This window comes from Pseudophryne corroboree, chromosome 1, assembly GCF_028390025.1.
Source record: "Pseudophryne corroboree isolate aPseCor3 chromosome 1, aPseCor3.hap2, whole genome shotgun sequence".
NCBI lineage: Eukaryota > Metazoa > Chordata > Amphibia > Anura > Myobatrachidae > Pseudophryne > Pseudophryne corroboree.
The window spans coordinates 463,294,266-463,308,063 of record NC_086444.1 but is presented as its reverse complement, the minus strand read 5'-3'; the positions used below and the strand labels follow the sequence as shown (position 1 = coordinate 463,308,063).

The 13,798-nt window shown below is 45.4% G+C and overlaps 1 protein-coding gene across 2 annotated transcripts in view; it reads right to left on the bottom strand.

Annotated features, from left to right (window-relative positions):
- LOC134903597 (uncharacterized) overlaps window positions 1–12,694 on the bottom strand; it is a 29,477-nt gene extending 16,783 nt beyond the window's left edge. Inside the window, exons 1-6 of one of the 2 annotated variants that reach the window (XM_063914489.1) lie at window positions 12,467–12,694; window positions 6,232–6,529; window positions 5,931–6,140; window positions 2,106–2,268; window positions 1,713–2,008; window positions 627–728 (exon numbers count right to left, since the gene is read on the bottom strand). In XM_063914489.1, the coding sequence (XP_063770559.1) occupies window positions 627–728; window positions 1,713–2,008; window positions 2,106–2,268; window positions 5,931–6,140; window positions 6,232–6,521 (1,061 nt within the window). In that variant the 5' untranslated portion in view covers window positions 6,522–6,529; window positions 12,467–12,694. Of the gene's footprint in view, window positions 1–626; window positions 729–1,712; window positions 2,009–2,105; window positions 2,269–5,930; window positions 6,141–6,231; window positions 6,612–12,466 lie in introns of those variants that run through there. The other variant, XM_063914480.1, reaches the window with a different exon arrangement.
- Between the last annotated feature and the right edge of the window lie 1,104 nt (window positions 12,695–13,798).

Sequence of the window (13,798 nt, the reverse complement as noted above, 5' to 3'; positions counted from 1 at the left end):
CCCCCACCGTGTGCATATATATATATATATATATATATATATATTTATTAATTATATATATATTAATTATATATATATATATATATTAATTATATATATATATATATATATATATATATATATATATATATTATATATATATATATTAATTATATATATATATATATATATATATACACACACATACACAATTTATTACCAGTTATTTATAAAGCGCACACATATTCCACAGCGCTTTACAGAGAATATTCACATCAGTCCCTGCCCCAGTGGAGTTTACAATCTTTATTCCCTACCACATGTACACGCACACACATTCATGCTAGGGTTACTTTTGTTGGAAGCCAATTAACCTACAGTAAATTTTTGGATTGTGTTAGGAAACCGGAGAAACAGAGGGAAACCCAAGCAAGCAAGGGGCGAATACACAAACTCCACACAGTTAGGGCCATGGTGGGAATATAAACCATGACCTCAGTGCTGTGGGAGGCAGTAATGCTAACCACTACACCATCCATGCTGATCTATATTATACATACATACACAACTGTACATACATATATAAAAAGACACATAATAAAAAACGTTTTGCTTGTTTCGGAAAGAACGCTAAAGAAAAATGTTACCTGTTCCACTCTGTATTTTGATTGTGATCTAGACTTTCTTCAGTGCATGCGATGTCTTCATCAGAATGCGGAAGGACATCGTTAAAAAGTTCTGTGTAATGTCTGCAAGAGGTAAATTTTATCACACTGCAAATGTAACAAATATAATAGAAAAATAAAACAAAATACAAAGCATGGTGAGCCTACAATAAGTACTCTATTTTATCAGCAAACATCAATAGTCTACATTGCCTCACAAAATAAAGGCATAACGCAGACTAAAAAACTACATGCAAAGATTTAAATACGATACAGATTGATTTAGATTTTTTTTTTTTTACATTTATTAGCTATTAGATAGCTGATTTTTGAATTGAGATTTGGGTTCAGACATCAAACAGTTCTGAATATGTGAATTGACTATAATACAGACTGTAACTAGCTGTTTTATGTAGGATTTCTCTGTAACCCCCACTGTCCCATGTGTCTCGCTAACCTTCCTCCATTTATCTTTTCCTGTGTCTTCCACTCCCTGTGGCTTCACAGTACCGGCCTAGCAGTAGGACGGTCTGTTTATCTGTCTTCTGCAGTCTTTAGATGTGCTCTGTCACCCCTGCAGTAAAGGCAACTGACAAGCCTCTGAGGTAAGGGCTCAACAAAGTATATGAATAGGTTTAAAAATAACAAAAAAAACTGCCAGCTTCACATACTATCATGTTGAACACTTACCTCTGAGGATTATCAGTTGATGTTACTGCAGGGAAGACTGAGTGCATTGGAAAATGGCAGGCAGTAGATGAACAGACTGTGCCAAGCCAGCACTGTGGTATCTTTAAAAGGAAAATTAAAGCACTTCACCTCACACCACCCCCATCCTTGCACCATGGGTTGGGGCCACCAGACACTGCCCTCCCTGGGAAGAATGACTAATTGTACATAAACAAGTGAAAAGGTTTAATTAAAAAAAATAATTATATATATATATATATATATATATATATATAATATATATATATATATATATATTTATAATAATAATAGAGTTTGTCATGTTTTTAAAACAACATTGCCTTCAGTACTACTACTATCCAATAAATGGATGCTTACCTGTAATTCTCTTCAAATGTTGATGGCACTAAATGGCTGACTGTGTTTTCATTGTCTTGGTAAACAATATTTTGAGTACCCTGGGTGGTCACACTGTTTGCCAAATTAGATGGCTCATAAGGAGTGTTGTGGGAGAGGACACTCTTCTCCAATTCTTCCACGGAGGATAAAACTTGGTCCTCAGGGGAAACGGTTTGGTTAATAAATTGCAGTATGGAGTCTTCATTTACAAATGTTTCACAGTTCTTTGCAGTATCTTCAGGCAATTTTTCACTTTGCTCAATTGAGCTTCTATCCTAAAATATAATTAATAAAGTAATGCAACATATCACATATCCCACACTTAGACAATAGGCATGCTTTAAATAAAAACTTACAAGTCAAATAACTTACATTGTCTTGATCTGAATTTTCAGTGTATATAAGTTCTTTGGAAGGCTGGATATAAACAGATTTCTGCTTGAAAATTTTGGAAATCATTAGACCTGTCAAACGCTGATTTTCCATTAGTAGTGGCTTAACAAGTTTGTTGTGGCAAGGCATCAGCATGTGTATTCTAAAAGACAATATTTACAATTAAAGTAAAACTACACATACAGAATGTTAATATTTTTATAATCTTCTCAAATTTAAAAGGATTATAATTTTCAAGCTCAAAAGGGTAAATTAAATGCATAATCATAAATATAATTAAACTAAAATCAAATATAACAAAATAAAAATATATAATATATATATAATATATATATATATATATATATATAAAATCTCATATATAGAGATCTGAATATCTCTTAAAGCCTGACGATAAGTTTGAAAAATATCAAAAATTATGTGTAATAAATGAAGTTTTTATATATTGAACTATCAGAAAGCAAAGGTGTTATTAGCTCAGTGTAGCTTAAAGAATTCTGTATTTCAGATTATTTGGAGTTATTTTTTTATATAAAAGACTCAACCTTTATTTGTATTTAATGCATGAGTTATTTGATTACCATTTAATATGGGATCAAAAAATATCTCCTATATAATAGCCCAGATCTGAGATCTTGTGATTCATTTGCTAACGCTTGGCGGAGTCACAACAGTGGGCGGAGTTAGTCAAATGAGTCACAGATCTGGCCAAATCTATAGGACACTAGGAGCAGCTGCAGAAGCAGATAGTATGGACATGGCACAGGCAGGGTGCATACCTCCCAGCTTTCACACACACACACAGCGAAAAGGGGGCGTGGCTTTGCGGGAGGGCCCCGTTTTCGTCAGTGAGGGGGCATGCCCAGCGCTCTGTGAGCTGCTGGCATGCCCCCAGGGGCTGATTATGAGTCCGGGGGGCACAGGGTACTTGAGACAGGGGAGCCCTATCTCATTGCTGTGCATGCTGTGGGTTGGGGCGTGGCCTAATCGTGGGACGCGAGGCCACGCCCCATTATGCAAATTCCGTTTTGTTTTTTAAATGGGATTTTGGCCCCTCAGCTAGGGGTAAATCCAGAGGAGGTGGTCGCTCCCCCTACACACCCGCCCATGCAGAAGAAAGCAGGGAGACTGCTGCCTCCCTGTAACACCACAGACCTGCCAATACGCAGCAGCGTGTGCTGACTGTAGCTCAATGCTGCCGTTGTTGCTGGCAGGACGGGGGAGCTTCTGAGCTGGGACAGAGCTACTCGAGCCGGGGGGGGGCCCCTACAACTGTGGGGCCAACGGTACGTACCGCCTGCCCCCCCCCCCCTTAATCCGGCTCTGCTGCTGGAACCCCCCCTTAATCCGTACCCCCTGATGCCCCCTCTCCCTCTGTTTCCACTATTCACCGCTGCTCTGCTAAGCAGAACAGCGAGTACAGGAGCTTTCCAACTGCCCCCCCCCCCCACCGCAGGACACTGCGACCCGCGGGTGGGACAGCGGGACAGACCCCAAAAAATGGGACTGTCCCGCGAAAATTGGGACATTTGGGAGGTATGGGGGTATGCCATACTTGACCCCCACATCAGCATACTCAGCAGGGTCTCTCTGGCGGGGAGGAGCGTCACATTCTGGCACACTCCACGCTTCTTAGCTGTAGTTTTGTGGTTCACCAGCCGCTGTGCACTTTCCGTACTGCCTGTTATCTCCAGCCCCTGCGACCCCACCGCTAGCTGCAGCACTGCCACCCGCAGTGAGTTGCGCCCAGCTCCTTCACACACTTTAGCCGGCGGGTAGCGCTGCAGAAGTCCGCGCTGCTTGCAGGCTCTGACTCCCTCCTCCCTCCAGATCAGCGTCTCCTGGGAGCTAACCAGTCACTCCCAGTCTCCCCTTACCATAGTGCCCAGCAGCCATGAGGTCCACGCCACGTGCATGCTATGACCCCCTCCTCCCTCCAGCCGCAGCATCTCCTGGGGGCTAAACAGTCACTCCCAGTCTCACCTTACCACAGTGCCCGGCAGCTGCGCGAGGTCTGCGGTGTGTGACTGAGGAGGGGGGGGGGGGGGAAGTGATGCGGACGGGCAGCAGCAGTGACTCCGGTAAGACACATCTGTCTGTCACCACTGTTCTGTCCCTAATACCAATCGCTCCCGTGCCCTGTGTTCTGTCATGTCCCTGTCACCCCTGGCCTTGACCTGCCACCCTTATCCTGGCCCTTTCACCCTTATCCTGGCCCTTTCACCCTTATCCTGGCCCTGCTACCCCTATCCTGGCCCTGTCACCCCTGTGCTTGCCCTGTCAACCCTATACTGGCCCTGTCACCCCTGTCCTGGTCCTGCCGCCTCTACACTGACCCTGTCACCCCTATCCTGTCCCTGTCATTTCTGTCCTGGCCCCGTCACCCCTGTCCTGGCCCCGTCACCCCTGTCCTGGCCCTGTCACCCCTGTCCTGGCCCCGTCACCCCTGTCCTGGCCCCGTCACCCCTGTCCTGACCCCGTCACCCCTGTCCTGGCCCTGTTACTGCATACCCTCCAACTACCTTTTTGGCAGGTACAGTACCCGCAGCACCTCCAGACTTCTCCCCAATGCACCACACCTCCGCACCTTCCCCTCCACCACATGCGGCACTCCACCCCTCCCCCACATGCTGTGCCTCCAGACACCCTACACCACCCGCGGCTCCCACTCCTCCGCCCCTTCACCACCCCCAGCAATCTCCAAGCCCCCTCCACCATTCACACCCCTTATATGTCTCCCCCACACCTGCCCTCCTCCACCCGCAGCATCTGCAGACACCCTCCTCCATCCGTGGTCCCCCCCTCACCCACCCCTCCCTCACCAATGGCACCCCCGCACCTGCCCCACCACCACCTGCAGCACTTCCGGACCTCCTTCCCCATCTGCCGCAACACCCGTACCTGCCCCTCCCCTACCCATGGCGCCTACGGACCCCTACCCCACCAGCAGCACTCCCGCCCCTTCCCATCCCACAGCACCTCCGGAACCCTTCACCCATCTGCAACATCCCCACACCTGCCCCTCCCCCACCCATGGCACCCCTGCCCCTCCCCCACCTGCAGTGCCTCCGGACCCCTCCCCCATCTGCATCCCCCACCCGCAGCACCTCCCAACCCTTCCCCATCCGGGCCCCACCCCCACTTCCGCCCCCCCTCCATCTGCAGCATCTACAGACACCATCCGCAGTACCCCCCGCACCCGCTACATTCTGTACATTGTGGCCTGCAGGTGCTGTTCACGCCATCGCAAGGGGCTGCGCCTCCTTCACCATCGCACACCCTTTCATTGTGCAATATTTAACCACTAACAAAGGAATGCAGGTAATAGTCCATATAACACAAATATTAAACCCCAGAAAGGCATGCAAGGGTTAAGGGGGCGTAGCCCCTTGCGACGGTGTGTGTGATGAAGCACCTAGTGTGTGTGTGTGTGTGTGTGTGTGTGTGTGTGTGTGTGTGTGTGTGTATATATATATATATATATATATATATATATATATATATATTTATTTTTTAGTATGTACACAAACTTTAAATCATGCCCAAAATATTAAAAAAAAAACATGTTAAATTAACTTCTGGCTTGCATAACTATGTATAAGAAACACATGCATTATGTGTTTAGACTTGCGTCCCACCAACAGATCTATGGTCAAAAATTTGGAAAAAAATAAATGCTACATCCAAAATACTTCTGGTCTCAAACTTTTGGGATATGGGAGACTCAACCTGTAATGTACTGTCATATATAAATTAAAACTTTTTACCTGGGAAATTAAAAAAAAACAAAACAAAAACACATACTCTATGTCGTCTTCAAGTTTCATGGAGAACGCCTTCCTCACGTTCTCATATACTTCTTCTTCACTCCAATACTTGTTGAATTCAAAAGCGTTTACTATGTGCCCCACTTCATGCAGTTCTTGTTTTTTTCCTTGCTTTAAAACATTATCGATATTGGGTCCAGAAAGCAGAATAAGCTCTTTGATGAATGTTAGTGGACCCCTGACATTGCTATTAAAAAAAACAACAAAAAAAAACACAAATGTTGATTTTCCAATTAACAATTTTTTAAACTTTAAAAACACAAACACTTAAAACTAACCTTTGCGTTGCTTTTGCAGGATAAGCATTTCTTTTCCTCACAGAACTTCTTGTATAATGAAATTGTGGACTTTTCCTTGAAAATAGACTTCTCACTTCATTTTCTACTCCATGTGACCTAGTTGAACTAGTGGGAAATAAATCTGCCCTAGGGACAGGCATTTCTGGTCTCTGGTTTCCTGTTTCAGACTGCCTTCCAGAATCCAGCATTTGCCCCAGCTCATTAACCTGATCAGGTTTTGACAGCAAAGCATGTATGATGTCACACACTGCCTTTGAATGATTATTCATTTTTGTACCTGTAAATATATGAAACATGCAGTAGTTGTCACAGAGTTGGCAACAGAGACCTTGGGGCACAGTACATGGCTATGTCTGGGCCCACCACACCTCAATCCATGCACCCACAAATACCTCCCCTGGCAGTGAGAGAGAAATGGTATCTGGGTAAGAGAAAACGTGAGAAAGAGGGAAAGGAGTGGGTCAGGGAGAAATAGAGAGGGTGTCAGAGCAATGGGGAGAGGGGTTAATGGAAAAAGGAAGAGTGAGAGAGGGTGTCGGGGGGGGGGGGGGGGGGGGGGGAGAGAGGGAAACAGTGTCAGGGAGAGAAATTCATTGAGGGAGAGAGAGGGAGATATTACCTAACTATTATAGCACACATCTCTCACAGGGATGTGCTTTTTGGCATGAAGCCCCTCTCAATAAACACATGCTCTGCCACAGTAATAAAACACCATGGTAATCAGTAAGGGTTGTGGGGGCATTGATAACTTTTTTTTTACCTCTGAACCTTTGAAACACACAGGTAATTGTGCCTGAGTTATCAGCTAATTCACAAGTTTTTCAACTATCAATAAAGTTGGAAGCACAATATACAATGATCAGCCTGGTATACTGTGCATGCACAGATGGGTGCTGATTATTGGTCACATGGTATAATCACGTTGGCTGTGCTTCATAAAGATATAATAATGTATTTGATCTAGTGTGTATGCTGTTTTGAACATGTGACCCAGGTTTTAGCCTGATATTTGCTTGCTATGTAGCAAAAGAAAGTCCACAGAACAAGTGGTGCAGGGTCTACACAATGTTCCCACTAACAGAAATATACGTTATGGTAAGAACTTACCGCTGATAACGGTATTTCTCCTAAATCCACAGGATAACATTGGATATGATGGAGTGACAGCGGATTGGCACCAAACGATCACTAGCTTTCAGGCCTGCCAGAATGCACCGGGCTCGTCCATATAATCCTGACCACCGACTCAGTCAAATCAGTTGTTTACAAAGCGTATACAGAAGCATTATGTAGAACCCTATTCAAGCAAAAAAAACCACATGCACACTCTTCCATGCAATAGGGAAGAGTTTAGTGAGTATACAGATTCTCAAATCAGGTGCGTCAGGGTGGGATCACTGTGGAAACCTGTGGACTTAGGAGAAATAACGTCATCAACGGTAAATTCTTACCAGAACGTACATTTCTCCGGCAGGGTTCACAGGTAATCCACAGGATAACATTGGGACTTACCAAAGTAATTTTTAGTGGTGGGGACACTCCAGGTTTAATAGGAGAACCATACGCCCGAATTGAGCATCATGAGAGGCAGAGATATCCCAGGCATAATGTCTGATTGATTGTGTTTATTGGAAGCCGTGTAGCTACCTTACATATCTGTTCTGCTCAAGCACAATATTGTGCTACCCATGAAAGACCTTCCTTACATGTAAAGTAAGCAGAGACATTAGCCGGGACAGGGAGATCAGCTTAAGAATATGCTTCTGAAATAGTCATTCGAAGCCATCTTGATAGCGTCTGTTTAGTAACAGGCCATCTCCTCTTGTGAAAACCGTAGAGGATGAAAAGAATTTGTCTTTCTAATGGCACTGGTACAATCCATGTAGGTACTTAATGTCCAGCGACTCATCTCCCGCAGAAAATCCAGATTCCTGAAAAACAGGGACCATATTATCTTTAAGGTGGAATATAGATCACTCCTTAGGAAGATACCCAGACCCAGTTCTGAGAACTACTTTATCTGGATATTATCAGAATAGATTAGCATGAAAAGTGCTCCTAAATCTGAATCTCTTCTAGCTGATGCCATAGTCACCTGAACGAGAACTTTAGCGGTCAACCATTTAAAATCAACTTCTCTTAGTGGTTTAAACAGAGCAACTTGACAGGCTTTTGAGGACTAGATTTAGATTCCCTGACCCTGTAGTAGGAAAAGGGGAAGGTTGAATGCGCAGCATTCCCTGGGAAAAAGTGCAAACATTCTGCAATTTTGAATTTTTCTTTTCGGAACCATAGAGTCAAATGCTGACACTTGTATTCCCAAGGAAGCCACCGCTAAACATTTATCTATTCCTGTTTGAAGGAATGGAAAAAACCCTTGAAAATCTGCAAGATTTCGGGTCCATACCTCTTATTGCACCAATGCATATAAGCTTGTCACATTTGGTGATAAATAAGAGTTAATTAAGTTTTTCCTTGCTCTGAGCATTTGTGAGAATCCTCTGGACCTCAGTATTTAGATTTCAAAAGCCACGCCATCAAAATGGTTGATCCAGATATTTGTGATAATCAAGGACCCTGTCTTAGTCTGGCCGTAGAAGAAACAGTAAAAGGTATTCAACATTTTCTGCGGATATGTGTACGAAGACCTTCTGGGCCAAGCCGGGGCTTATTAGGATCCCGGCATCTTTATTGCGTTTTCCTCACTATTCTGAGTAACAGGATGATTTGAGAAACACATAAGAGAAATAAATTTCCATTAAAAAAATATCCACAAAGATCACTGTTTTGTTACTGAAAAGATTATGGCTTTTGTTCAGATGGGACACCATGAGAATTATCTCTGGACAAGCCCATTTGTCTACCCCAGTCTAAAATGACTTTAGGGTGCAAAGCCCATTCATTTACCTGAATGGTGTGTTGACTGAGAAATCAGCTCTGTAGTTTAGGACTCTCTGAACAAACCCTGAGGACAAGGCTGGAAGATGGAGTTCTGCACATTATAGTATGTGATTTAACTCCTTCCTCGATATTTATCTCCGTGTTCCTGTCTAAAAGTTAAGGTACACTACTGCCATTTCCTAATACTTGCAGATCTGGACCAATCTTCCTTTAGGAATATCTCGTACCTAAGACAGGACACAGTATATGGCCTGAAGTGCTAATAAAATTATTAGCAGGCACCTTTTTTATGGTCCATAATCCAGAGAATCATAATTTTACAGAGAAATTACCTCCTTAGTCGAGAAGACTTGTATTTGTTGTCAGGATTTCTCCACCTGATACCAAAAAGAAAAAGGTATCCTCTCATCTAGATGGAATGTCTGTAGCCCCCAGGCTACTACTTACCTTTTTTTGCCAGTAACAGTACTTGTTTGTATACTGTCCATCTAGCCCGTCTACACCACCTGGTATTCAGACGGTCTTGCACACGGTGAATTTAACCAGGTACAACACTGCTTAATTTACAACACCATTGAGATTGGACATATTCAGTGTGATGCGGCCTTAGATGGAGGAGATACTGGAAAAGTCTTGAGTGGAATTATGACCACGGCCTCATGTGTATTGTTAACACCATCAAACCCATAATTCGCATTGCTGCGCAAATCAATATTGTTTGACATTGTAACCACTCTCCTAGTTTTTCCTTGGATATCTTGTTCCGAGGTAACTATTTTCTGCAAACTCAAATTCAGTATAGCCCCACCGTGAGTTATGTTATGGAACCAGAGATGATCCCAATTACAAATCACACATGTCTCAGCAGACAAGTTATTTGTATGTTGTAGATGACACAGAACCTTTCCTGTATTTGTGTCAGGATAGGAAGGTGGTCAAGGTATGGAAATTTTTCTTAACCTCTACTAACGGAGATAAATTGCCATAATCATTTTGGTACTCTTGGACTGTGGCTAACCCAAAAGGTTTTTGCTGAAGGATGGTAAACCTTGAGATAACACTAATGGACAGCGTTATAGGAGCCTGAAGGTAAAATTCATGACTTATCCAGGAATACCATGTATTATATTGGCTCCTCACCAAACTATGGAGTTGCCTCCACGTGAACCGTGTTACCCAAATTTCTCTGTTTTTGAAATTGATAATGGGGCGAGGGATTGTTTTGGACCCAGGTGGGAATAAACCCTCCATTGTGCATGGGTTACTGGAATGACAATTCCCGACAAAACGTTTTCTGAATTGCTTAATGCAAAACCCTCGCCTAAGCCTCTACCCGAGATGGGCTGAAACCGATTACCTTTTAGGAGAATGGTTCCAGAAGTGAAAATATAACCTTAGAGATACTGCTTCTTTTACCCAGGCATCTACTTGTAGACTGCTATCAATCTGTGCAAACGGAAGAAGTCGGCCCCTTATACTTCTGGAATCAGCCAGAAGGAGACCTGCGCCAACATACTGATGGCCTCTGGTTTGGAAACTGGCCTCTGGTTGCCTTTGCTTCTCTGCCTTACCAAACTTATAGTATTAAGGCTGTTACGTTCCTTTATTACAGACAAGGCCGGACCAGACCCGATTTTGGGGTTATATGTGGAAGGCAGAGAGTTGCTGGAGCGGCTCTTTCCAATATGCGTGTAAGACGCTGTTAGGAAAGATCACTCAAAAAAGCAGACTATTGCTCGCTGGATTTGTAGCACAATTCAGCTAGCGCATTCTGCGGCTGGTCTGCCGCAGCCTAAATCTGTAAAAGCCCATTCCACAAGGAAGGTGGGCTCTTCTTGGGCGGCTGCCCGAGGGGTCTCGGCTTTACAACTTTGCCGAGCTGCTACTTGGTCAGGGGCAAACACGTTTGCAAAATTCTACAAATTTGATACCCTGGCTGAGGAGGACCTGGAGTTCTCTCATTCGGTGCTGCAGAGTCATCCGCACCGTTTGGGAGCTTTGGTATAATCCCCATGGTCCTTACGGAGTTCTCAGCATCCACTAGGACGTCACAGAAAATAAGATTTTACTCACCGGTAAATCTATTTCTCGTAGTCAGTAGTGGATGCTGGGCGCCCGTCCCAAGTGCGGATTGTCTGCAATACTTGTACATAGTTATTGTAAACTAAAGGGTTATTGTTGAGCCATCTGTTGAGAGGCTCAGTTATATTTCATACTGTTAACTGGGTATATTATCACGAGTTATACGGTGTGATTGGTGTGGCTGGTATGAGTCTTACCCGGGATTCAAAATCCTTCCTTATTGTGTCAGCTCTTCCGGGCACAGTATCCTAACTGAGGTCTGGAGGAGGGTCATAGTGGGAGGAGCCAGTGCACACCAGGTAGTACTAAAGCTTTGTTAATTGTGCCCAGTCTCCTGCGGAGCCGCTATTCCCCATGGTCCTTACGGAGTTCCCAGCATCCACTAGGACGTCAGAGAAAATACAGTTCCCCAATATCCAATGGGACTTAAGAGAAAAGTGAAACCACATGGGTGAAAAGGATTTTGGAAACGCACGCAATTGAATACAGATGGTCGAATAGTGCAGCTTTTTTGGCTAGCTGAAAAACTCTGCACTAATTGAATACCCCTTACAGGCCACACCTCCCCCATATTACCCCCAGAAAAGCCCAAATTACAGTCTCCCCTCCCTATTCCTCTGCACACACACAGCCCCCCATTCATCTGCACACACAGCCCCCCTCCTCCCCATTCATCTGCACACACAGCCCCCCTCCTCCCTATTCCTCTGCACACACACACAGCCCCCCTCCCTATTCCTCTGCACACACACACAGCTCCCCTCCCTATTCCTCTGCACACACACACAGCCCCCCTCCCTATTCCTCTGCACAACCACAGCCTGCCCCCTCCCTATTCCTCTGCGCACACACACACAGCCCCCCCCTCCCTATTCCTCTGTGCACACACACAGCCCCCCTCCCTATTCCTCTGTGCACACACACAGCCCCCCTCCCTATTCCTCTGTGCACACACACAGCCCCCCCTCCCTATTCCTCTGTGCACACACACAGCCCCCCCTCCCTATTCCTCTGTGCACACACACAGCCCCCCCTCCCTATTCCTCTGTGCACACACACAGCCCCCCCTCCCTATTCCTCTGTGCACACACACAGCCCCCCCCCCCCCCTATTCCTCTGTACACACACAGCCCCCCCCCCCCCTATTCCTCTGTACACACACACACCCCCCCCCCCCCCCCCCTCCCTCCCTCGTTATTCCAATCCTCAGTACACTTCCTCCCTATTGTACCTGGCTTTCCTGTTTGTTTCTTACAGAGGGAGCCAGCACACACCACGTGGAGCCAGCCAGTGACTCAGGCGATGGGCACTTGAGCAGGCAGAGGAGGACAGGGCTTTTACCTCACAGCAGCTCACTCTATGATCGGCTGGCTCAGTCTGGGGCCAGACACTGAATGTTAAGCAGAGCCAGCACGAGTGTTCTGCCTTAGTTCAGGGGCGGGACACAGACAGCTGCACCACAACTTATCCTGCCTTCCACATGAGCAAGGTCTAAACGCTGCCAGACACTCTCAGGAGGATCACTAGTCACCACTCACCTCACTTGCAGCTGCTGCGCTTTGTGTATGCTGTTGCAACATCACATGGCGCGCAGAAATCGCGCCAAGACACTGGGGCAGGTTAACCACTTCCTCTACCAGACCATAGCCTGATCTACAATGAGGGGGCGTGGCAAGGGGCGGAGCTTCCAACGGCCGCTATTACTGCAGACTGCTATGCTATCCCACTGCTGAAACTAAGGCAGCTTCTGTACCTCGGCTGATGGCCAGTCTGCCCTGCGGATGTCTCCCCAACCCATGAGTGCTGGCACTGGAAGCTTGTCACTCATGCATACAGCTTCCCCCTCCCCTATACTCAGTGTCTGTCCTCCTGTGAGTGCTGCACATTACATTTTCCCACACTCTGCCCTGCAAACCACAACTATTAGCTGAGCTGATCTGCAAATGCTTAGCTGCTCATTGTGTGTCATGTGTCTGCACCCCTGGTCTCCCCCTCAGCCCCTCTTCGGGTAGTGTTTGTCACCAGACATTCCCACCTGCACACACCCCAATGGTACAGTACCTAGAAAGGGGTCAGGCAGCCTGAGGCAGGAGATGAGCTGCTCTGCAATGTGCCTCAGTAACACTTCTCTGCTGCTGACAATGCCACCTAGAGAGAGATCCACTTCACAGCTCTTCCACACTATACTGATCCTCCTCCCAGCCAGCACCACTGCTTATATAGGAGAGCTGTGATTGGCTGGCTGCATCATGTGCTTTTCTCAGTGTATGTCATATCCCCACATCTCACCATAGTCCATAGCCATCTCAGTGTATGTCATATCCCCATCTCACCATATGTCATATCCATCTCACCATATGTTATATCCATCTCACCATATGTCATATCCATCTCACCATATGTCATATCCATCTCACCATATGTCATATCCATCTCACCATATGTTATATCCATCTCACCATATGTCATATCCATCTCACCATATGTTATATCCATCTCAGCATAATCCATAGCCATCTCACCATATGTCATATCCATCTCACCATATGTCATATCCATCTCA